The sequence below is a fragment of the Eubalaena glacialis genome, chromosome 13 (assembly GCF_028564815.1).
Source record: "Eubalaena glacialis isolate mEubGla1 chromosome 13, mEubGla1.1.hap2.+ XY, whole genome shotgun sequence".
NCBI lineage: Eukaryota > Metazoa > Chordata > Mammalia > Artiodactyla > Balaenidae > Eubalaena > Eubalaena glacialis.
The window spans coordinates 84,726,438-84,748,005 of NC_083728.1; the positions used below are offsets into that span (position 1 = coordinate 84,726,438).

Genomic DNA, 21,568 nt, shown 5'->3' on the forward strand with positions numbered 1-21,568 from the left:
GCTCCACAACAAGAGAAGCCACTGCAATGAGCCCCTGCACCAAAACGAAGAGTAGCCCCCGCTCGCCGCAACTACAGAAAGCCCAGGTGTAGCAACTAAGACCAACGCAGCCAAAAATAAATTTAAAAAAATAAAAAATCCTTACAGATACAGATAGATTGGTAGTTGGCAGAGGCAGGGAGTGGAGGATGGGTGAAATGGGTGAAGGTGGTCCAAAGGTACAAACTCCCAGTTATAAAATAAATAAGTCATGGGGATGTAATGTACACCATGGTAGGGGGGAAAAAATGAAAAAACGAGAAATGAGACTTCAAGAGGAACAGCAGATTTCCTGAGCAAGGAAGGCTTGTGTCTCAGACTTCAGAGCAGGATGTCTGGAAGGCGACAGAGAAGAAAAGGACATTCTTTTTGCTGGGGTATGTTTAGCAGATATTAGGAGCTAGTGTTTCAGGCTGTGTGTTCCATAAGCTCTTTTTTTTTTTCAGGGGACAATAGCACATTGTGTGGAGTTTTCCGAGAGCACCTGCTGGGCCGGGACCGCCTGGGGAGGTGGCACAAGAGAGGACCTTCCTGCTGGACCACAGAGCAGGGCAGACCCTTGTGAAGCAAAGGAAAGGGGAAGGGCCAGCCAGGCTGAAAGCCGGGGCAGAGGCGTGGAGGTATGTTAGGCTCTAGAATGTTCTGAGAACAGTAAGGACATGGTTTGGCTGGAGCCCAAGGCACACTGGGAGATACAGAAGGAGCTGTTGGGGGCTGGGGCCCAGATGCCGGAGTGAGGCCGGAGGATTTCCTCCTGGGGCAGTGGGGGCCACCAGAGCTGTGTGCTGGCAGGGCCGGGTGTGTTCAGAGCTGTGGCTGAGGATGGCTCCTCTCTGTGGCACTTTCTCAGATGCCAGTCCAACATCTGTGAGCCAAGCACTCTGCTATAATTGGGGATTGTGACAACACCTCTAATTAACCGTTTTAAAAATATGTGTGTGTATGTGCGCGTATGTGTATGGGTCTGTGTGACTGTGTATACGTGAGATTGTATGTGTTTGTATTTCTCTAGTCCTTCCAGCTGTGGCCTCTTGTTAATGTCCCTTTCCTGTGGACTAAGAGGAGTGTCTTAGCAACTTTTCTGGGCGAGCCTTGAACTGGTACCCATTTTCCGCCCCTCTTTTTTTTTTTTAATAAATTTATTTATTTTATTTATTTATTTTTGGCTGCATTGGGTCCTCGTTGCTGCACGCAGGCTTTCTCTAGTTGCGGAGAGTGGGGGCTACTCTTCATTGCGGTGTGCAGGCTTCTCATTGCGGTGGCTTCTCTTGTTGCAGAACCCGGGCTCTAGGTGCGCGGGCTTCAGTAGTTGTGGCACTCAGACTCAGTAGTTGTGGCTCGTGGGCTGTAGAGCGCAGGCTCAGTAGTTGTGGAGCACGGGCTTAGTTGCTCCGCGGCATGTGGGATCTTCCCTGACCAGGGCTTGAACCCGTGTCACCTGCATTGGCAGGTGGATTCTTAACCACTGTGCCACGAGGGAAGCCCTCCCCCTTTTTAAAATTTTTAAAATAAATTTATTTATTATTTATTTATTTATTATTATTTTTGGCTGCGTTGGGTCTTTGTTGCTGCCCGTGGGCTTTCTGTAGTTGCGGCGAGCAGGGGTTACTCTTCGTTGCAGTGCGTGGGCTTCTCATTGCGGTGGCTTCTCTTGTTGCGGAGCACGGGCTCTAGGCACGTGGGCTTCAGTAGTTGTGGCACCGGGCTCTAGAGCACAGGCTCAGTAGTTGTGGCGCAGTGGCCTAGTTGCTCCGCGGCATGTGGGATCTTCCCAGACCAGGGCTTGAACCCTTGTGCCCTGCATTGGCAGGCGGATTCTTAACCACTGTGCCACCAGGGAAGCCCCCCTCTTTTTAAATGTACCTCTGTTCTTCTTCAAACAAGGAGGAAACGAGAAGAGAACTCCTCCCAGTTGGAGGTTGCCCACTGCTTTTCCACCCCTTGCCATGTACCCAGAGCGGGGAGGGGCAGCTGCATGCAGGATCTACCCTGGGGCAGTGCTTGGTGGCCTGAACCCTCTGAGTCAGGCAGCCCTAGCTTTGAATCCTGGCTTGGTGCTCAATTTTTCCTAGTTGTGTAACCCTGGATAATAACCCTTGATCTTTTTTGAACCTCAAATTCTTCATCTATAAGAGGAAGAAAGAATATTTACCTTGCAGGGCTGTGAGGATTAACAGTGCACACAAAAGGTCTTACCTAATGGCTCTGACATTGTAGACAGTTAGTATATAGTGGTTATTTTACTATTATCTGCAAAAGTGTAAGCCAGGTGGAGTGTTTTTCGTACCTCTTGTAGCACCTAGTGTTTATCCTGGCTCCCATTTCCTACATCTTAGGTGGACTGTTTCAGGGACATTGATGTTGAAACATCGGGCTTCTGGAGTCTAAACGCTTGACCAGAAATCAAGCAAGCAGGCTTTAATGGTGGAAAACAGGCCGAGGCACCTGTCCCGGTTCCCCATAGATGGGAGGGTGATGGGGTGGGGGCAAGGTTACTGGAATCACTAGGAAGGAGGATCTAGAGTTAAAGGAAGGGAGTTCCCTGGAGGTCCAGGGGTTTTAGGTCTCGGCGCTTTCACTGCTGAGGGCTCGGGTTCAATCCCTGGTCGGGGAACTAAGATCCTGCAAGCTGAGCGGTGCAGCCAAAAAATAAAAAAAATAAAAAATAGAGTTAAGGAAAGGCTCACTTTCTGCCCCCTGTGGAGATGAGTGCAGTAATAACATGGTTTTTTTTTTAAAGGAGGTGAAATTTAAAAATTATGAGGTGGAGGGTATTTCTGCTTTAGACTGGGTGGTCTGGAGAGGCCTCTGTGGAGGGGACATTTCAGTGAAAGGTAAAACAGGAAGGCGCTGCCACGTGAGTTGGGAAGGAGGAGAGGCCGCTTTGAGGAAATGAAAGAAGGACCCCCAACCCCATGTGACAGAAGGGCAGTGCTGGGGAGACACGGCCTGGGAGATGAGATCAGGGGAGCACGGGGCAGAGGCCAGATCACTCAAAGAGAGTCTTGGGGATGTTGGGGTCCTGCTTCAATCCACACACGTCAACTTCTACCCCCCTTCCCACTCCTGCATCCTCCAAACTCTATCACCCAGAAACTCTGACACCAAGAGCTGCCCATCCTGCGACCACCAGCCTCCAGCTCTGCTCCTCCACTGTCTTCGTGCCTCAGTTTCCCCACCGAAAAATCCTTAATACCATTTTCCCCGAAGAGCCACTACACGAGGCTTCAAAGAGGTGTTACCATCCCTCTCCATCTTTTCTCTTCTTTCTCCTTCTCTGCCTGGCCCAGGTGGGAGGGAGCAGACCCTACACCTTGGAGGTCAGCAGCTGAGCCTTAATAAAGCTTTGACTCCTTACTTAAAAAGGTATCTAGAAGGGTTGTTGTGAAGCCCCTGCCAGTAGAGCTCAGGCTCACCCTCCTCCTTTTTTAGCAGAAGGGAAGCAGCTGGGCAGGTGAGGGAGGCTCCCTGCAGGGGAGCAGGTGCATGAGAGCTGCTCCCCGCCCCCCTCCGGCCTCACCCTCGCTTTGTCCCTGCTCTGATTATTGCTTTATTACTGTTTTCAGTCAGATATAATTCCAGCATTTTCTATAATCTTGATCTTTTCATTGATACCAGATTTCTATACAAAGATTTGTATATAAAATGATTATGTACCCACCAGAATACATTCCCCAGCAATTAGAACGCCTAAGATGCAGCTCCTAACATTCCTTCTGCACATTCCTCATTTATTACTTTTGAAAGTGTTTTGTGAATTTTTTTTTTTTTTTTTGGTGCATGTGTTTACAAATCCAATAACAATTCTCATTTAGAGTTGCAAAACACGAAGCCAATTTTGAACCCAGACAGATGGCAGCTAAATGAAGTTTAATTAAAGAATGAGTGCTTTGAATCAAATCACTTTAAAAAGTACAGTACACTGAGATTCTGGAGAGGTTGCATAAACAGCATCTGGCTCTCTTGCAGAAAGCAGGGGCTGCTTGGGAGGACATACTTGGTAAGGCATCCCCCAGCGTTATCTGGGGGTGCTGGCTGGGCACACTGTGGGCAAAGCGAGCAGGCGGGGTGGGGGGTGGAGGGGAGGTGGCCAGCGGCCCCCAAGCACATCCTCCGTACTCAGCCCGGACACACCTCCCAAAGCCCAGAGCTCCCGGGACAGGAGGGGAAACGGACACAGGTCACCTCTTGGTTCAAAAGCTTTGACTTGGAGTGGGGAGGGTCCCCCTTACGCTTTTATGAAATGAAGTCCGGCAACAAGGCGCGAAGGTTTGCTGCACCAACCTACCTATTTTCACACGTCCGAAAGATGACAGATGCAGAGACTCTGCAGTCCGCAGCGCTGGTGTTTCGGGGTTCCAGCGCCCTTCGCTGGGGCTCCCCGCCTCTCCGCGCAGCCGGCAGCGGGCACCGTCTCGGGCACGCGGAGCCCCGCCCGCCCGGGGCCGGAGCCACTTCCGGCTCTGGCCGCAGATCTGAGCCCGGGGGCGGGGCGGCCCTGGCCGGTCTAGACAACCGGGAGGCGCCAGCTGGGGTGCGGGGGCGCCAGGTGGACCCAAGTCCCAGGCCGGCCGGGCCGCGGTGAGGCCGGTGCCAAGGCTGCAGCCGCTCACTGCTCTGTGGCTGACGTGGAGAAGAAAGGGGACAGATCGGTGGGATGAGAGGCAGAGGAGGGGGACAGACCGGGAGGGCCAAGAAGTTGGCACTCAGTGCTGCGGGGGAGGGAAAGCAGTGGGGTTTTTTAATCCAGGGAGAGACAGGATGAGATGGGGTAAGGCTGGGTGCCAAGAGAAGGGGGCTGAAGGCAAGGTGGCAGCTGCAACGATGTCCTTGATCTCCTAGGCAGTTTATGCCTTGAGGGTGTGGTCAGTATAGGGGGTCGCCTCTCCCCTGATCCTGGAGATTACAAGGCCAGCTGGGCCCAGGGCCAGGGGCCTGAGGATGGAGTGGAGAGCCCTGGCAGGTCCTGGGGCCACTGGCATGTGGCAGAGAGAGGACAAGTTTGGGTGAGACATGCCAAGCTCGTGGTTCTGGCTTCTTGCATCTTTCTAGGAGGAAGCAGAGTCTGGAAGGCTGGGACAGGGCCTTCCCTCCCAGCTCTGGGCACCGGGCTAACCCAGAGGGCTGGCAGAAGCTCCTAACTGTTTGGATCGTGTACTTAGCTGATTCAGGACTCAGTTCCTCCAAGCCATAGGCCTCCTGCTGGACCTTGGCTGGACCCCGTGGTCACCCTGACTCCTCCACGCCCCAGCACTTGCATCCAGTTGACCTCCAAGTCCTATTGGCTGACCTCCCTGTTATTCTCCACCTGGCTCAAAACCCCTGCCAGCTCTCGCTGGAACAACTACAAGAGCCTCCCACGTGGCCTCCAGCTTCTCTCTCCTCTGAAGTTTCCTCTCTGCCGGAAGTGGACCCTTCCAAAATGCAGATCTGGTCTTGGTTCTCCCCTGGTACTCCGTGCTGTGGCTCTCACCACCATCCCCCATCACCTTTGCCCGGCCCACAAGGTCCTCCACCAGGGCCGGGGAGAACAGGATGCAACGTGCAAGGCTGGGCCAGCAGAACCCAGGCTGCATTTCTGCCCCCGTCCACCTCTCGATCACAGCACCATGTGCAGGGAACAGCCTGCTGGGAACACACCCATCCACCTATCCGTCACACTTCCAGCCACTCTCCTCGAGTCCTCTGCTCCAGCGACTCCTTGTTCCTGGAACTTCCAGGTTCTCAGTCCGGGCCTCCCTGCCTTTGCACGTGTGGCTCTCCCCCACTTTGTCCCACCGTCCTGCGCCAGCCCTCCCCGCTTTGTCCCACCAACTCCTAATGTGCTTCTAGGACCATTTCCTGATTCTGCGCTAGGTAAGGGCGCCCTGCCTTCCCCACCAGGACTGAATGAGCGGCCACTGGGTGCCAGGCCTGTACTACCGCCAGGCCCTTTTGACTTGTCTTTCTGCCTCCCGTCTCATCCTTTCCTTCACCTTTCCACCTGCCACCAAAGTGGTCTTTCTGAGAAGCAGCTGTGACCCATCACTCTGCTTCAGTACCCAGAACTCTATCAAAAACCCACCCCAGGTGCTGGCTTCGGCAGCACATACACTAAAATTGGAACGATACAGAGATTAGCATGGCCCCTGCGCAAGGATGACACGCAAATTCGTGAAGCGTTCCGTATTTTTAAGAGAACAAATACCGTATGCAAACACATATATATGGAATCTAAAAAAAAAAAAAAGGTTCTGAAGAACCTAGGGGCAGGACAGGAATAAAGACGCAGACATAGAGAATGGACTTGAGGACACGGGGAGGGGGAAGGTAAGCTGGGATGAAGTGAGAGAGTGGCATGGACATATATATGCTACCAAATGTAAATAGCTAGTGGGAAGCAGCCGCATAGCACAGGGAGATCAGCTCGGTGCTTTGTGTCCACCTAGAGGGGTGGGATAGGGAGGGTGGGAGGGAGATGCAAGAGAGGGGAGATATGGGGATATATGTATATGTATAGCTGTTCACTTTGTTGTACAGCAGAAACTAACACACCATTGCAAAGCAATTATACTCCAATAAAGATGTTAAAAAAAAACACACACAAAAAAACCCACCCCAGCCCTCCAGGCCCAACCCAAAGCCCCTTCGCCAAGATGCCTTCCCTCCAGCTATGGAGATTCCATACTTGCTTATCATACTTGACTTTAAAAAAAAATATATATATATATATATATATTTATTTATTTGGTTGCATCAGGTCTTAGTTGCGGCAGGCAGGCTCCTTAGTTGCAGCTCACTGGCTCCTTTGTTGCAGCACTTGGGCTCCTTAGTTGTGGCATGTAGGACCTAGTTCCTGGACCAGGGATCGAACCCAGGCCCCCTGAATTGGGAGCTTGGAATCTTAATCGCTGTGCCACCAGGGAAGTCCCCATACTTGACTTTTCTGACTTCACCTGAGTTACTGGGGCAAGGACAAGATGGCCCCTTACCACACTGAATGATCCCTGAGGCCAGGGGGGTCAGCCTAGCACTTTGCTTTCCGTGTTGCCGCATCCTGAGGTCATGTGACCCCAGCAGCAGCCAAATGAGTGAAGTCTGTACCCAGGGCCCCATGGTCAGGGCCACCGCCTCTGTTTTGGCAAGGACGGAGGGCCTGAGCAGGCCACCTGAGCTGGGTTTCCTGACCTCGTTCCAGTGACAACTGCAGCCACAAATTCCAAGAGAGAACACGCAACAGTTAGGAACAAAGGCAATGCTTTTTTTTTTTTTTTTTTACTTATTTAAAAAGGCCTTGCCGGCAGGAATATAGTGTAAAAATCATTGGAAAAACTAAAAGGCATCGATACATATCCGAATATACACTTTGTACATAAATTACATTTCCTTTAGTCTTTCTGAGTGAGGTCCTGATTCAGCACTGAGGTCTAGTAATTCAGAGGTCCCGGGAGCTGCACATTCAGGCCGGCATAGTCCACCATGTACATTGGCCATTGCTAGAAAGAGGGGGACAGAGAGCCCGGGTTAGGACTCCAGGTGACGTGGAGAGCACACCAGAACACTCAGCGCTGCTTTCTGAAGGGCTTCCTCAGATGCTATTTATTTTGGGGCCATGGAATGCCCAGAGAGGGGACGTGACCTATCTAAGGTCACGCAGTTCACCAGTGGCATGGGGCCTGGGCTGGAGCCTTCTGACCTATTCCCACCTGTGTCCCGGGGGCTAACCATGTGAGCAGACATGTGGGGAGGGAATTGGGGATTGGCTCAGAACTGCTGGTCACCCCCATCAACTCAGCCCCCTCCAGGCCTCAGGCTCCAAAGCAGCTGTCCTGCCTCTCTGGGTGGTGGGAGGGGCTAGGGACCCTCTGTGAGCACCCCGGCAGGAACAGAGGCAAAGCCTGAGCTTCGGGGTTTAGCAGGAAGGGGTCCAAGGATAAACAAACCCTAAAGTCATTTTCAACTGTCTTCCAATGTTCTCCCCATTTGGACTTGGGATTTCAAAGCTAGTATTTTGAAATCAGAAAGAACCCTCAAGTGTGTGCTCTTAATGAGGTTTTCCTCGTGGGTGGGAGAGAAAAATCCAGACACATGACAGAACAGGTGGAGCTTTGGAGGTGGGGTCTCCATCCACCACTGACCAGCCATGAGGCCACAGAGTCATTCGGCCTCTGACCCTGGTCTTCCTTGTCTACATACTGCAGGGAACACCTCACAGGGCTGTGGCTCAGAGCATGTGATGTGAGCACAGAGATTAGTCTAGCATCTGATTGCCCCGGGAACCCAGCAGTCTGCTTGAGGTCCTGCCGAGTGGGTGGTCAGGTCCCTTCCCTCTCCTCGGCCTCAGCTTGCCCATCTGCACAGTGGGGGTATGAACTCCTTCCCCGGGCGCCTGTGGGCACCTGAAGAGAGGGTGGTGGACTATCTCATGGGTAGGGCAGGCAGATGTGTCTGCAGACTCTACTCAGCGCCCAGCATCTCCCCGCACCCCAGACCCACGCTCCAGAGTAGACGAGCCTGCCCGAGTGCCGGCTGAAAGCCAGAGAGAAGAGCAGTCAGGTCCAGGTCTGTGCAACTTTACCACGAGTGAGATCTGGTTGGTGGATGCCACTGACTCCGGGTTAGAGGAGGAGGAAGAGGAGATAGAATTCCCTTCGGAGACCCGCTTTCTCTTGCGCTTGGGGATGCTGCTGTCTTTGGCTGGTGGGAGAAAGGGTTGCTGACGCCGGGTGCCAGGGCCACTGTGTCTTGGCCTCCTGACCCCCCCTGGAGAAGGCCTTGCTCTCAGGTTTGAAGTCCCCTTCTCAGCACTAAAGGCTCCCGACCCACCAGCGGCTGAGGCCCATCTCTCCAGCCTCCTTCCCTAAGCAGCCTCACGCCCCACTCGCCCACCCTCCTGCTCCTGCTCACCTGTCTGCTTTGCTAACAATAGAGCCTCCTCCCCCAGGCAGGTCTCCCCAGCAGGCTCAGCTCAGGCCCAGGGTTTCCTTATACCCTCCCCAGACCATGTAGCCTACGGGCTCCCGGCCTCCCCAGAACTCCCAGACTCAGAGCCACACAGACTTAAGTCTTAGGGGGAGTCACTTAGTGGCCAACGGGCCTTCATTTTGTCACAAGTAAAATGTAAGATCCTGCAGGCTTGCTGGGAGAGTCACATGAGCTAATGTGCCTGGTCCCCAGTAAACAGTCAGAAACTGAGGATTGGTATCAGTATTGTTGCTACTGTTACCGCTGATGTGTGATGACCCAGATCTGATGACCCAGATCTGATTTGCTGTGAATGATAACAGGTCACAGGTACTAGTAGACAGGCAGTGTCCCAATGGAAAGAAACCCTGGTTTAGAGCCAGAAGTCCTAAGTTCAAACTCCACTGCTGCCACTTACTAGCTGTGTGACCCTGGTAAATTGATTAACCTCTCTGAGCCAAGAGGGGACAACTGTGATATGAGACTCAAAGGAGATTATGTGTATGAAAGAGCCTAGTACCAAGCCCAGTACAGAGCAGGACTAGCAGGGGTTGTGTTGCTGCTGAATTCAATTCATGTGAATATGTAAGACTTATCAAAAAGATTTGCAGCTGTATATTGGGGAATTCCCTGGTGGTGGTCCAGTGGTTAGGACTCTGCACTTCTACCGCAGGGGACGGGGTTCCATCCCTGGTCGGGCAACTAAGATCCCGCATTCTCGAGGTCAAAAAAAAAAACGATTTGCAGCTGTGTGATGCATAGGTGGGGATTGGGCTTGACTGAGTGGATGGACAGGTTCCTGACACAGCCCACCAGAAGGGTCTTAATGAAACAGCATGAGGGCAGGCTGGGCCCAGGGGGCAATTGTTTGTTCAGCTGCTGAAGCAAAACCAGAGCCTGGCGCCTGAGATGTGGTATAAAGACCCCGGGAAATAGGAGACTCTGGAGGCAGGAGGAGCCCAGGTTGTGAGCCAGGGAGGAGGGATTTTTGTAGGAGGCTCCACAAGCAAACAAGTCAGAGGTGCTGGCCCCGGGCTGTGGCCACCCTAGGGTCACTGTAAGACCCTAAAGATGGCCATGGTGGGGGGGGGGGTGGATGTAAGTGATAGCATCCAGTCTCTGATCATTTGTCCCAAACTCTCCTCCCTGAGGCCTCCATGGAGCCTTCTGCGTGTCTGCCTTTGACTTGGGAGCAGCTCCCAAACCTAGTCACCTCCCTACCATGAGTGCCTAGTGCCATGCCCGTGGCATCAGCACATGCTAGAAGGAGGTGGCTGCTGGTTGCCTGTGCCACCCCGGGCTGTGGTGTCCCAGGGGAACTGGGACCATCTGGAGTTGGACCATCTTGGGTCTCAGGCTGGGGTGGGGCCACCTCGCTGAATTCCGTCACTGTCCCCATTAAGCAGCCACGCTGGGGCCTGCAGTCCACGGTGGCCTGTGGTTCAGATGGATGGTCCGGACACCAGGTTCTAGGCGGCCACCAACTCACTATGTGGCCTTGGCAAGTCCCTTCCCCTCCCTCGGCCTCAGTTTCCCAGAGGTACCATGAGAGGTGGGACTAGATGGGTGTTTCTTAATCAGAGGTGCACCTCCCAATCCCCAGGGCTCCATCCTCTCGAGCTCTATGGCACACCTGCTTAATCAGAATCCCAGAGTTTCCCAGGTTCTTGCGCCCTGAAAGGTTCCAGAAGACCAGGGTCTGGTGCAGCTGCTGCCCTGCAAATGCAGGCAGAATCTAGGGGGCCCAGCCAGTCTTGGGCAGTGCCCGCATGCCTCACCCCTGCCCACCCCACGTCACCCCTCCTCCCCTCCCCAGGTGACTTTCCCCATCCTACCTGATGCCCCCTCTTGCTGGTTCCAGCCTGTCCCTCATCCTCTCTAGGAGATCTGACACCCTCTCTAGCTGATCCTCTCTAGCTGATCTGGCCCTCTGTGGCAGGGCCTCTCTGAAGGGCGCCTGCAGGCTTCCTGGCCTTCCAGCACCTGGGGATACTGGTGCTGCAGAGGGAGGTCTCAGGCTCCCTGGGGAGGTACTGGGCAGGGGGACTACACTTCCCTCTATTGCGTGCCACTTGGCTCAGATCTGTCCATAGACTCTGGTCCCTGAGAGGCAGAAGGGTGGCTTTTTTTTTTTTTTTTTCCAGCCACACCGCCTGGCTTGTGGGATCTTAGTTCCCTGACCAGGGATTGAACCCGTGCCCCCTGCAATGGAAGCTCAGAGTCCTAACCACTGGACTGCCAGGGATTTCCCAAGGATGGCCTCTTTAGCCTCTGACTTACCTGGCACCTTGGCATCATTGCAGATTTCTGCAAAAGGTCTGAAAAAGAGAGAGATGAGGTGGCAGTTAGAAAATGAGGTTTCCCCTCCTCCTTCTCACCTGCTCCCTGAGTCTGGGCGACATCTCTCGTGAGATGACATGAGATGAGATGCCGCCACTGCTGGAACATTAGCCAGGTAAGACCCGGAAGAAAACGGTCAGCAACCCCGCCCAGAGCAGGCGCATGATCGCCAGTCTCGGGACCTGGTTTCCTCTAGAGAGCGAGGGTGTCGTTTGACCAAGTGATCAAAAGTGTGTGCCTAGATTTATGTAAATGGATATTTGAGACAGTAGTATATTTTAATATATCTTTTACTTTTTATTTTATTGATTATTTTACTTGCAGTGTTATTATATGAACCACCCCCCACAAATTAGACGTAACCTAAATGTCCATCAGTAGAGGACATTGTGGTCCATCTAAACAGTCATTAAAGGGAGTTATCATGGAAATGGATAATGGTCAAATACACGCAAGATAGCCAGAGAGGAAAAAGCAAGTTTTACTTACTGTCTACAGATAAATACTGTTTGATCTCAGTTTCATTTTTCAAAATATATATCTAACAGGCATTAAAAGAAAAGTGGAAACGTTGAAGGAAAACCCCAGAATGTCTTTGGTGGTTCTCTGTGGGAAGTATGCCTACAGGGTGTGGGGTGGGCATTTTCTCCTATTTTCCAGAAGTTACTTCAGGGGGTGGACTGTAGTTGGGAAGGAAGGGAAACCTCTACTTTTCATTTGAGACCCCTCTGAATAATTTGATTTTTTTGACACATGCAAATACTATTTTAATTTTAAAACATGGAGTGTAAAATGGAAAAGAAAATATGGGTAGAGGAAAAACTAAGAAGGAAATGCACCACCAGGGACTTCCCTGGTGGTCCAGCGGTTAAGACTCTGTGCTCCTAATGCAGGGGGCCCCGGGTTCGATCCCTGGTCAGGGAACTAGATCCCACATGCCACACCTAAAGATCCCACATGCCGCAACGAAGACCCGGCGCAGCCAAATAAATAAATATTAAAAAAAAAAAAAAGCGCCACCAGTGTTAACTCTGAATAGGAGTGTTACGGGTTATCTTCCTCATTTTTTCTACCATTTTGTATTTTCCCAAGTTTGCTGTGTGTATTGTTTCTAAATCCGAAAATAATCAAATAAACTACTGTATTTTTTAAAAAACACTATAAGGATATATAGTAAAATACAGACAGTGGTTGTCTCTGGGGGGTGGGGGTACTGAATTACTGTTATTTTCTAAATACAGTAAAATGGGTAAACATGAGGGGAATAGTTTAAAAAAAAAATCAAATTTAGTTAAAATCAAAAAAATAAACAAACACCCATGAATGCTGAGGCCTTGTGTTTCAGTTGAAAGGGGTTGTAATAAGGACATCCAGGGCTACAGACTGAATGCTGGTGTCCCCCAAAAATTCAAATGTTGAAACCTAATCCCCAATGTGATGGTATTTGTTGGTGGGGTCTTTGGGAGGTGATTAGGTCAGGAGGGTGGAGCCCTCGAGAACAGGATTAGTGCCCTTATTAGAGGCCCCAGATTGCTCCCTTGTCCCTTCCACCATGTGAGGACACAGCAAAAAGAGGGCCATCTGTGAACCAGGAAGAGCCTCACCAGACGCCAAATCTGCTGGCACCTTGATCTTGGACTTCCCAGCCTCCAGAATGGTGAGAAATAAACTTCTTTTGTTTAAGCTACCCGGTCTGTGGTATTTTGTTACAGCAGCCCGAATGGACTAAGATATCTGGGTCTAGAGCCCAGCTGACCCACTGTAACTTACACTGTCCCTTTCCTCACTCTGGGTATCAGTTTCCTGATCTTTAAGATGAGAGTGTTAAGCTAGTCCATCTCCTGGATTCTGTGCAAGTGAAAGGTCCCTTTCTCTCCTTTTCTCTCTGTCTCTCTCTCTCTCTCTGACTCCTGGCTGGGCCTGCTTTGGGGGTTCTCCTCCCAGATCCAAGCAGCACCCTCTCCCATGGCCCCCGCCACCCTGACCACCCTGACGCAGGTGCTGGGGGCACTCACTGGAGCTGGTTGATGATGACCATGCGGACGTGCTCCCGGGCCTTCAGGATCTTCTCCAGCCGGTGTATGTCATATGTGTTGGGGTTCCGGAAAGGGATGTCATCGGGCAGGCCTGTGACCTCGACAGCATCTGGGCTGTCCCGAATCAGTTTGTAAGGGACCAGCACAGGCCGGTTCAGGCCCAGGGCCTCACCTAGAGGGCACAGGGGGTCAGGGAAGATGTCCCCTGTCAAAGCCAAGCTCTGTGGGGAACGGCTGGGACCCAGCACAGCCCCACTCAGTAGCCACCGCACCACAGAGAGTTTATAAGTCAACACACACACCACTTTTTTTTTTTTATCCAATTAGCAAAACTAAAAATCCAGGAGGGGTGGGGGAGGGAAGGAGTGGGAGCTTGGGATTAGCAAATACAAACTAGTATATACAGGATGAATAAACAACAAGGTCCTACTGTAGAGCACAGGGAACTATATTCAATATCCTGTGATAAACCAGAATGGAAAAGAATATGAAAAAGAATATATATAACTGAGTCACTTTGCTGTACAGCAGAAATAATACAACATTGTAAATCAACTATACTTCAATAAAATTAAAAAAAAAAAATCCATCGAATTCCCTGGCAGTTCAGTGGTCAGACTCCACGCTACCACTGCAGGGGGCATGGGTTCGATCCCTGGTCAGAGAACTAAGATCCCGCATGCCTCAAGGCTCGGCCAAAAAAAAAAAAAAAAAAAAAAAATTCAATATCCAACACTGGCAATGAAACAGGTACTTTCACACATGCCCAGTGCAATGATTTGTTAAGTGTGCACGCCTGGACCTGAAAAATGAGGACCTGATGCCTGCTAAAAATCCACTCCTATTGTGTTAGAAAACATAAAAGTCCTTACTTAGGTATTTGTGGCTGAAATGACGGGATGTCTTAGATTTGTTTTAAAGTACTAAACCTATCAAAGTGTGCCTGTGGAAATAGATGAAATAAGATTGGCAAAATGTTGGTAAGCATAGAAGCCGGGTTTGGGTTACATGGTGGGTCATTTTGTCATTCTCTCTGCTTTTGTATATGTTTGAAAACTGATTCCAAAATAAAAAGTGAAAAAGACACCACAAACCACCAGCAGAGTTGCCTCCTGTTACTCTCAAAATGAAACCCCAACTCGGAGTCCTGGCCTGCCCACCTCTCCCCACCCTGTCATCGGGACATCTTCCCACTCCAGGCCCTCCTGCCTTCTCGCTGCTCCCCAGTCACCGAGCTGTTCCCTCTGCCTGGCAAGCTTCCTTCTAATGTCTGTCCCCTCCTGACAGTCAAGCTCTGGCTAAAACGTCCCTTCTTCCAAAGAGCTTTCTTTCTTTTTTTTTTTTGGTTTTCAATTAATTAATTAATTAATTTTAATTTTGGCTGCATTGGGTCTTCGTTGCTGCCCGCGGGCTTTCTCTAGTTGTGGCGAGCGGGGGCTACTCTTTGTTGCAGTGCGTGGGCTTCTCATTGCAGTGGCTTCTCTTGTTGCGGAGCACAGGCTCTAGGCGCGCGGGCTTCAGTAGTTGTGGCACGCGGGCTCAGTAGCTGTGGCTCACGGGCTCTAGAGCACAGGCTCAGTAGTTGTGGCGCACAGGCTTAGCTGCTCCGCGGCATGTGGGATCTTCCCGGACCAGGGCTTGAACCCGTGTCCCCTACATTGGCAGGCAGATTCTTAACCACCGCGCCACCAGGGAAGTCCCCAAGGAGCTTTCTGGTTCACCGATCCAGACAGGCCATGGCTACCCCCTCTTACCCTCATCACACTTCTACATTTTCCTGTCTTCCTTTGTCACTCTCTGCAATTCTTTTTTTTTTGTCTTTCTCTGCTACAATACAAAGTGGAGCCAATACTACTAAATTCATCACAAACAAAATGTATATAGAGCACCTAGTGCAGCCTGGCACCCAGTAATCTAGAAAATGCTTCATCAGTGGTAACCGTATTATCAACTGCACCCTCCTGGGTTCCGCCCTGGCACCTGGATGCCTTCTGCACAGGACCTGGCACCTGTCATACATTCCACGGCCAGTTCCGTCCCGACATGGAGCCCCTGGACAGCGGGATCAGATGCCTTCCTCTGGAATCTCAGGGCTGAGTGTGTGTTGGGCAGACAAGCGTCTGCATGAACAAGCACTTGGCCGTGGGGCACGGCCTCTGCCACACAGCCCAGCCCTAGAGAAACAGAAATGCTGACCACAGCCATCCCCACTGTGTGCACCACAGATCAGGGTTTTTTTCCCCTTTCTTGGGTGGGGAGAATGAGGGATCAGCTCCCATCAGTCTCGGACAGGGCAACTATGTCCCCAGGGAGCGCACAGGCCAGCTGGGGGCAACCGGAGGCCAGGCTGGCTGCAGAGGGAGGGGCGCCTCCAAGGAAGGCTGCCCCCCAGGCCCTGCCCTCCCCCGCCATGCACTGACCGTATTTCTCGTTGAAGAGCTCCTTCACCTGCTCCCGGAGGATCACCTTCTCCCCAAGTCTGTTGGCATCATCTTCATCTACAAGAGGAAGACGAGGGGGCGTGAGGGTCGGCACGGTCTCGGCCACCGGACCTGCTCCTTCTCCCCCATGGCGGCCCAGACCCTCACCTGCTGGCGCAGACTCTCCAGGGCCCGCCCACTCCCCTGCAGCCTGTTTCTGGCCTCAGCCGTCTGTCTGTACATCCATCCACCCGTCCCCCATTCTCTGAACACCTTCCCCCGTACAGGCCCCATGTCAGGCATGGAGCACCCCGAGGAGAGGGAGGCCGTGAGCCTCCTCCCAGGAACTCACAGCCTAGCAGGGGTGGTGCCCAGAAGTGCGACGGGGGACACCTCCGAGGAGACGTGGGGCATGAATCGGGGTGCCTACCCCGTCCGTGCAAGTCTGGGGAGGCCCCCTGGGAGAGCAGGATGTTCAAGTGGTCTCTTGGAAGGCAGGTAGGGGTCTGTGATGAGTGGGGTGCGGGTGGGAAAAGACAGCAGGTGTAGGACTGGCCCATGCGTGGGCACTGAAGGGAGAAAGGTCACAATGTGCTGGATGCGGCTAAAGCCCGGGCCGGTGCCAGGGGAGGGGGCAGGGATGGGTCCAGCAGTGTGTGCTGGCCTGACTGAGCTGGGCTCTCAGAACTCACCCTGGTTGCCTTGCAGACCAAGAGCCCCAGGCCTGTGACCAGGGAGACAGGCGTGTTTTGGGGGTGTAGGGGCCGCACACGCTTCCGGCCTAGCGTCCAGGGCAGCCCTCCACGGGCACTTTCTGCTTGGCCCCTGTGCTCCCCTCACTCCTCTCCTTGGCCTAGAAGAGCAGCTGGGGTCCGTGGAGCCCCCCAGAGGCAGGGCCGGGCTGGGCGGGAGTGGATGGCATGGAGAAGGTCCGGGCTGCGGGCTGGTGCCCTGGGTTGGGGAGGGAGCTGGAGTTCCAGGAAGGGCCCGGGCACCCTCGCACAGTAAGCACTGGGCTGGGCCTCTGGGGCAGGGGTGGGGACTAGGAGCTGGCAGCCGGCAGGGAGCCAGGGCCTGGGCGGTGAGGGGCAGAGCAGACAGAATGGGTCTGTGAAGAAAAACAACTCCTGTGCTAATCTGGAAAATCTCACAGAACTCGGTTCCATTTAGGAAGCCAAGGGCTCTGTGCCACTCAGACTGTCTGCTGCCCCCGCCTGCCCTTCACACCCCGGCCAGGAGGCCCAGCCCTCTCCCTGCACCACCGCCAGGGAGGGGCCTCCATTCCCAGCCCAGGGCCGCCCCTCAGGGCAGAGAGCTTCCCGCACTGCCTGGCGCCTCCTCCTCCTTCACCCGCTGTCCCTGGTCTGGTCCTGTTCCTGCCCGCGCTCCTGACTCTGGAACCTGGATCTGCCGTATCTCGGAGTTCCTGAATCTCTCTCTTCAACCACGGCCAACCAGCCACGTGGGTGCCCACGAGACACTGCAAATGTCAGGCATCCCAGATAACATCCTCCTCCTGTGTCCCCATCTTGGGGAGTGATGGCTCCCCTCGGCCACACCAAGACCCCAAACTCAGCACCCCCTGGAGCCCTCCATCTTCCCACACGCCCCAACATGGCCCTTCGAGATGGTTTTCAGGACCCCGGATGTGGCGAGAATCAACCTGACCCTCCTCCAGGTCAGCAGACAACTAGGACCGAGCGCTGGGCCCCAGGGCCACCTAGAGCCTGCAGAGAGGTGGAGGACACTCTCTATCTAGCTAACCCCCTGCCACCAGGGATTGCTCTGGTGGCCGGCATTCTGCACAGGCACGGCAGCACCACACAGGCCAGGGAAAGATCAGCCTGGATTCACCCAACGAGCGCTTGGATGCTCTGCTGGCAGCTTTCCCGGACGCGGTCACAGCCACTGCTCGCCACAGCCGAGGACACAAAGGTTCAGAGAGGTTAAGTATCCTGCCCAAGGTCACACAGCCGCTAAGTGCCAGGAATACTCTGACTCAAAAGTCCTCGTCTTTAACTCTACCACGCACTCTGGGTTTCCTGAAGTCTCAGTTTCCCATCTGTAGAAAGAAGGGTTGATCTTTAAGGTGTTTCCTCTAAATCTCTCGTTCCATCAGCTCATAGTTCCACGCCTCTGTCTCCTCTCAAGCCCAGGGCAGGGCCAGACTCAGTCGGTACATGACAAAAAGCCTTCTGGATTAAAAGACAGCACCTCAAAGCAAGCCCACAAGCTCAGGTCCCCGTAGTTGCTGGACATGGCCGTCACCTGTGCACCTCTCTGGGAGCGCAGGACTCACTCACCAACCCCACCTCCCCCTGCAGGCTCCTGCTGCACCACTGCCAGTGGGTGGAGAGAGACAAAGACAGGGCAGGCTGGGCTGCACACTGCCCTCACCTTGTGAGAGGCAACGCCAGGCCCCAAAGGGCCACACGTGGGCCACGCCATGTCACCTCTCAGCATTTCAGCTCACTGTCTTGACATAGTATTCGTCTTGGACAAATATTTCACGAGCACCATCCCATCTGGATGTGGTGCTGCCCTTGGGCATTTAGCAGAGTACAGAGCACAGCCCTAGACGAGGCAGGGGACGGTGAGGAACACTCGGTAACCTACTGGGCTTGATAACTGTCAGTGCATGGCTCGTGGAAACATGGGGTGGGGGGGACAACCCCAACCCAGCCAGGAATCAAGGAGGGCTTCCCAGAGGAGGTGACACCCATGCCACCCAAGGCCCCGTGGGACGCAGACTTATCTGCACTTTGGGGCTGCAGGCATCCCGTGGGTGCTCAACACATGTTAGGGGACATGGAAAATTTCCCCTCCCCTATGTCCTGCCTGATCTGCGGGGGAGAGCACCCCCAAACCAGGCTGCAGCTGACAGGGAGGGGTGACACCACATCACAGGGCAGCCAGCAGGAAGAGCACACGGGCCGGTCCCAGGCAGCAAACTGTGGTAGCAGTTAAATGTCAGGAAAGTGGGACCTGGGTTGCCTGAGGGACGCTGGTGGCACCGGGAGGTGTCCTGAATGCCTCTGGAGTGTGGTGGGAGTTTAGGGGCCTTTTTCTGTAATACCAAGAATAATCACAGCTGCTGAGTGGACCAAGCATGTCCCACGTGCAGACTGTCCGGCACGTTACCACTGGATCCTCCCGGCTCAGCATCGGGCCTCCGAGAGGATGCCCACTCTTCTCCGCAGCTGCTCCTGGCTTCTCCCCCACCTCTTTGTTTTTACTTAATTTGGAGGAAGGGAGTTCCATTTTTCTTAGAGGACTAGTTTTTGAATGAAATAGGCCAGGTCAGCCTCTGGCGGGGGCTGGAGGGGAGAGAGGCGCTGGTCCTCTGTGTACTCAGAGGAAACCGGAGGCAACCCCTCGGGTGGTGAGGGCAAAGGAGTGACGCAGTTGCTGGGAGGTTGAACCTGAACCCCAGGTGAAGAGGCCCTGCCTGTGTTCCTGCTTGAGCCCCAGCCCTCCAGCTCCATGCAGGGGGGAGGGCTGAACACGCTTGTGTCGGGGGGCTCGGAGGTGCCCAGGACAGAGCTGGTCTCCTGTGACGTGAATCATGGCCACTGTCCTCAGCTGGCCCCTGGCTGGGGCTCGCTGGTGTGGAGGAGGAAGGCCATGCGCCCTGCTAGCCTGCACCTCCAGCCAAGTGGGCCTGTTGGCAGGCTGCGGGCGGGTCACAGGACTCCTTCCTGACAGAGCCAGGCTCCTGCCACCACCGTCACACACCCACCATCTGGAGAGGGGGTGGCCAGGCCTGTGGTCACCAGGGACCTCCCCAAGGATGGCTGTGGGCAGCAGCTGTCCTAGCCTAGGCTGGGGTGGGATGGTCCCGGCAGCCATCACCTCTGAGTCTGGTCTGCTTGTGGGCGAAACTAGGATCAGGAAACATGAGAACATGGGGAGGGGGGTGAGGCACAATCACTGGGGTCCCGTGGGGCCCCGGCCGTAAACCCAGTGGTCTTTCCCGGGTTCTGAGGTGCAGCCCTGTTGCCAGGAGTTAAGACCACGCGCTCTGAAGTCTGACTGTCTGGTCTCAAATCTTGGCTCTGTTATTAGCTCGTGACCTTAGACAACCACTGGCTTTCCTCGTTTGGCAAGTAGCAACAGGGCTTCCTTGGTGGCGCAGTGGTTGAGAGTCCGCCTGCCAAGGGGACACGGGTTTGAGCCCGGGTTCGAGCCCTGGTCCGGGAAGATCCCACATGCCGCAGAGCAGCTGTGCCTGTGCGCCACAGCTGCTGAGCCCGCGCTCCACAACTACTGAAGCCCGTGCACCTAGAGCCCATGCTCCGCAACAGGGGAGGCCGCCGCAGTGAGAAGCCCGCTCAGTGCAACGAAGAGTAGCCCCCGCTCGCCGCAACTAGAGAAAGCCGGTGCGCAGCAGCGAAGACCCAACTCAGCCTAAAATTAAAAAAAAAACGAAAAACAACAACAAAAAACCTTAAAAAAAAAATTAGCAGCAACGACCACATGGAGGTGCCGTGAGGATGAGGTGAGGACGTTATGCCCGTGCCTGGCACAGTCTACGGTCTAGTTATTACTCTTCTTCTCTGGTGGGGTCCTGCCTGAGCTTCTCTGAACCCAGGTTGGCTGTAAGGATACCAACGGTTGCAAACATTTCAGAATGTTCTCCATTTGGAAATGTCACAGGGCTCCATGCGGAGTGTGGTGTGCCCTCAATGTACCTGCTTGAATGCCTGTAGACAGTGGGGAGAAAGGGGGTCCTCAGGGCCAGTGACAGGGAAGTTCACTGGCCCAGCAGGTTGCAAGGCAATCTTGACTGTAACCCTAATGCTGTGTGGTATTTGGAAAAGCACTCAACCTCTGTGAGCCTCAGTTTCCACATCCCTCAAATGGGAATCCTGGCCTGTTGGGAGGGATCCAATGATACCGTGCATAAAAAAATTTAAGGTCTTATGCCATCAGTGTCAATTATCATTGATGTTATTACCAGATCAGTGCCTCAGTTATCTTGTGTAGTCTCAGGAAACGAAATCTTCCATACGAAACTCTTCCAGACGATGGAAGTTTGTTCTCTTAAGTCCCTGGGTTTGCTTTACTCATGTGGGGGAGACCATTTTCTAAAACTCATCAAGTACCCCTTTCTTATTAAGCACATGGTTGGGGGTAGGCGGAGGTCACCCTCATGACCCGACCACCAGTGCCGTCCAGAAAGTGCTGTTGAACTTGCCCTGGCTGCAGTGACCTGTCCCCCACTGCCCCAGGCTGGCATTTCTCCTGCCTCTTGCTGCTGTTTCCAGTTTTCTGGTCTCCTCTCTCCCACTACTGTCTATCTCACTACTGTAGCTCTCATCCTGTTGTTTCTAATCTGCTGTCTCTTAGCCTGAGGATTAACTGAATTTTGCCTGGGGAAAGAAAGCAACCAAGCTTATTAAACCACAGCCATGCTACGTACACAGTTTTACACCAGTCAGCTCGGGGTGAGGCCTGGGGTGGCCTCACAGCCCTCTCCTGGGGCAAAGTGCACGAGCCCTGAGCAGCCTGGCCTTTCTGCGCCTAGTCTGAGGTCCCCAGCTCAGGCCGATGACTGTGTGCTGACAGTCATGATCCAAAATGACACAGAGGCAGCCCGCAGCAAGGAACGCTGCTCAGAGGCAGAGACCAGATCTCTGGGGAAGAGTGCAATAACTATTCCTCCTCAACCCTCTCGAAGCAGCCTCTCCTCTCTGCCAGGCTTGGGCTGGGCGATCCAGGCAGAAAGCAGACCTGGGCGGGCGTGGCTCTCAAGAGAGCAGAGGGTGGATATCCACGGGCACCCCACCT

At 53.6% G+C, this 21,568-nt stretch overlaps 1 protein-coding gene and 2 non-coding genes across 8 annotated transcripts in view; 2 read left to right on the forward strand and 1 right to left on the reverse strand.

The window, feature by feature from the left end:
- The first annotated feature begins 6,108 nt into the window (after nucleotides 1-6,108).
- Nucleotides 6,109-6,212, forward strand: LOC133104593 (U6 spliceosomal RNA). The gene has a single exon (XR_009703654.1). It is a non-coding gene; the product is annotated as a U6 spliceosomal RNA (small nuclear RNA).
- A 1,056-nt stretch (nucleotides 6,213-7,268) lies between these two features.
- The window catches only part of GTF2IRD1 (GTF2I repeat domain containing 1), a 112,794-nt gene continuing 98,494 nt past the window's right edge, over nucleotides 7,269-21,568 (reverse strand). For 5 of the 6 annotated variants that reach the window (XM_061208565.1, XM_061208563.1, XM_061208561.1 and 2 more), the window contains 4 exons: nucleotides 15,779-15,856; nucleotides 13,338-13,530; nucleotides 11,263-11,300; nucleotides 7,531-8,715 (listed from right to left, as the gene is read on the reverse strand). In XM_061208565.1, coding sequence (XP_061064548.1) covers nucleotides 8,480-8,715; nucleotides 11,263-11,300; nucleotides 13,338-13,530; nucleotides 15,779-15,856 — 545 coding nt within the window. In that variant the 3' untranslated portion in view covers nucleotides 7,531-8,479. The other variant, XM_061208562.1, reaches the window with a different exon arrangement.
- TRNAR-CCU (transfer RNA arginine (anticodon CCU)) lies at nucleotides 12,173-12,246 on the forward strand. The gene has a single exon. It is a non-coding gene; the product is annotated as a tRNA-Arg (tRNA).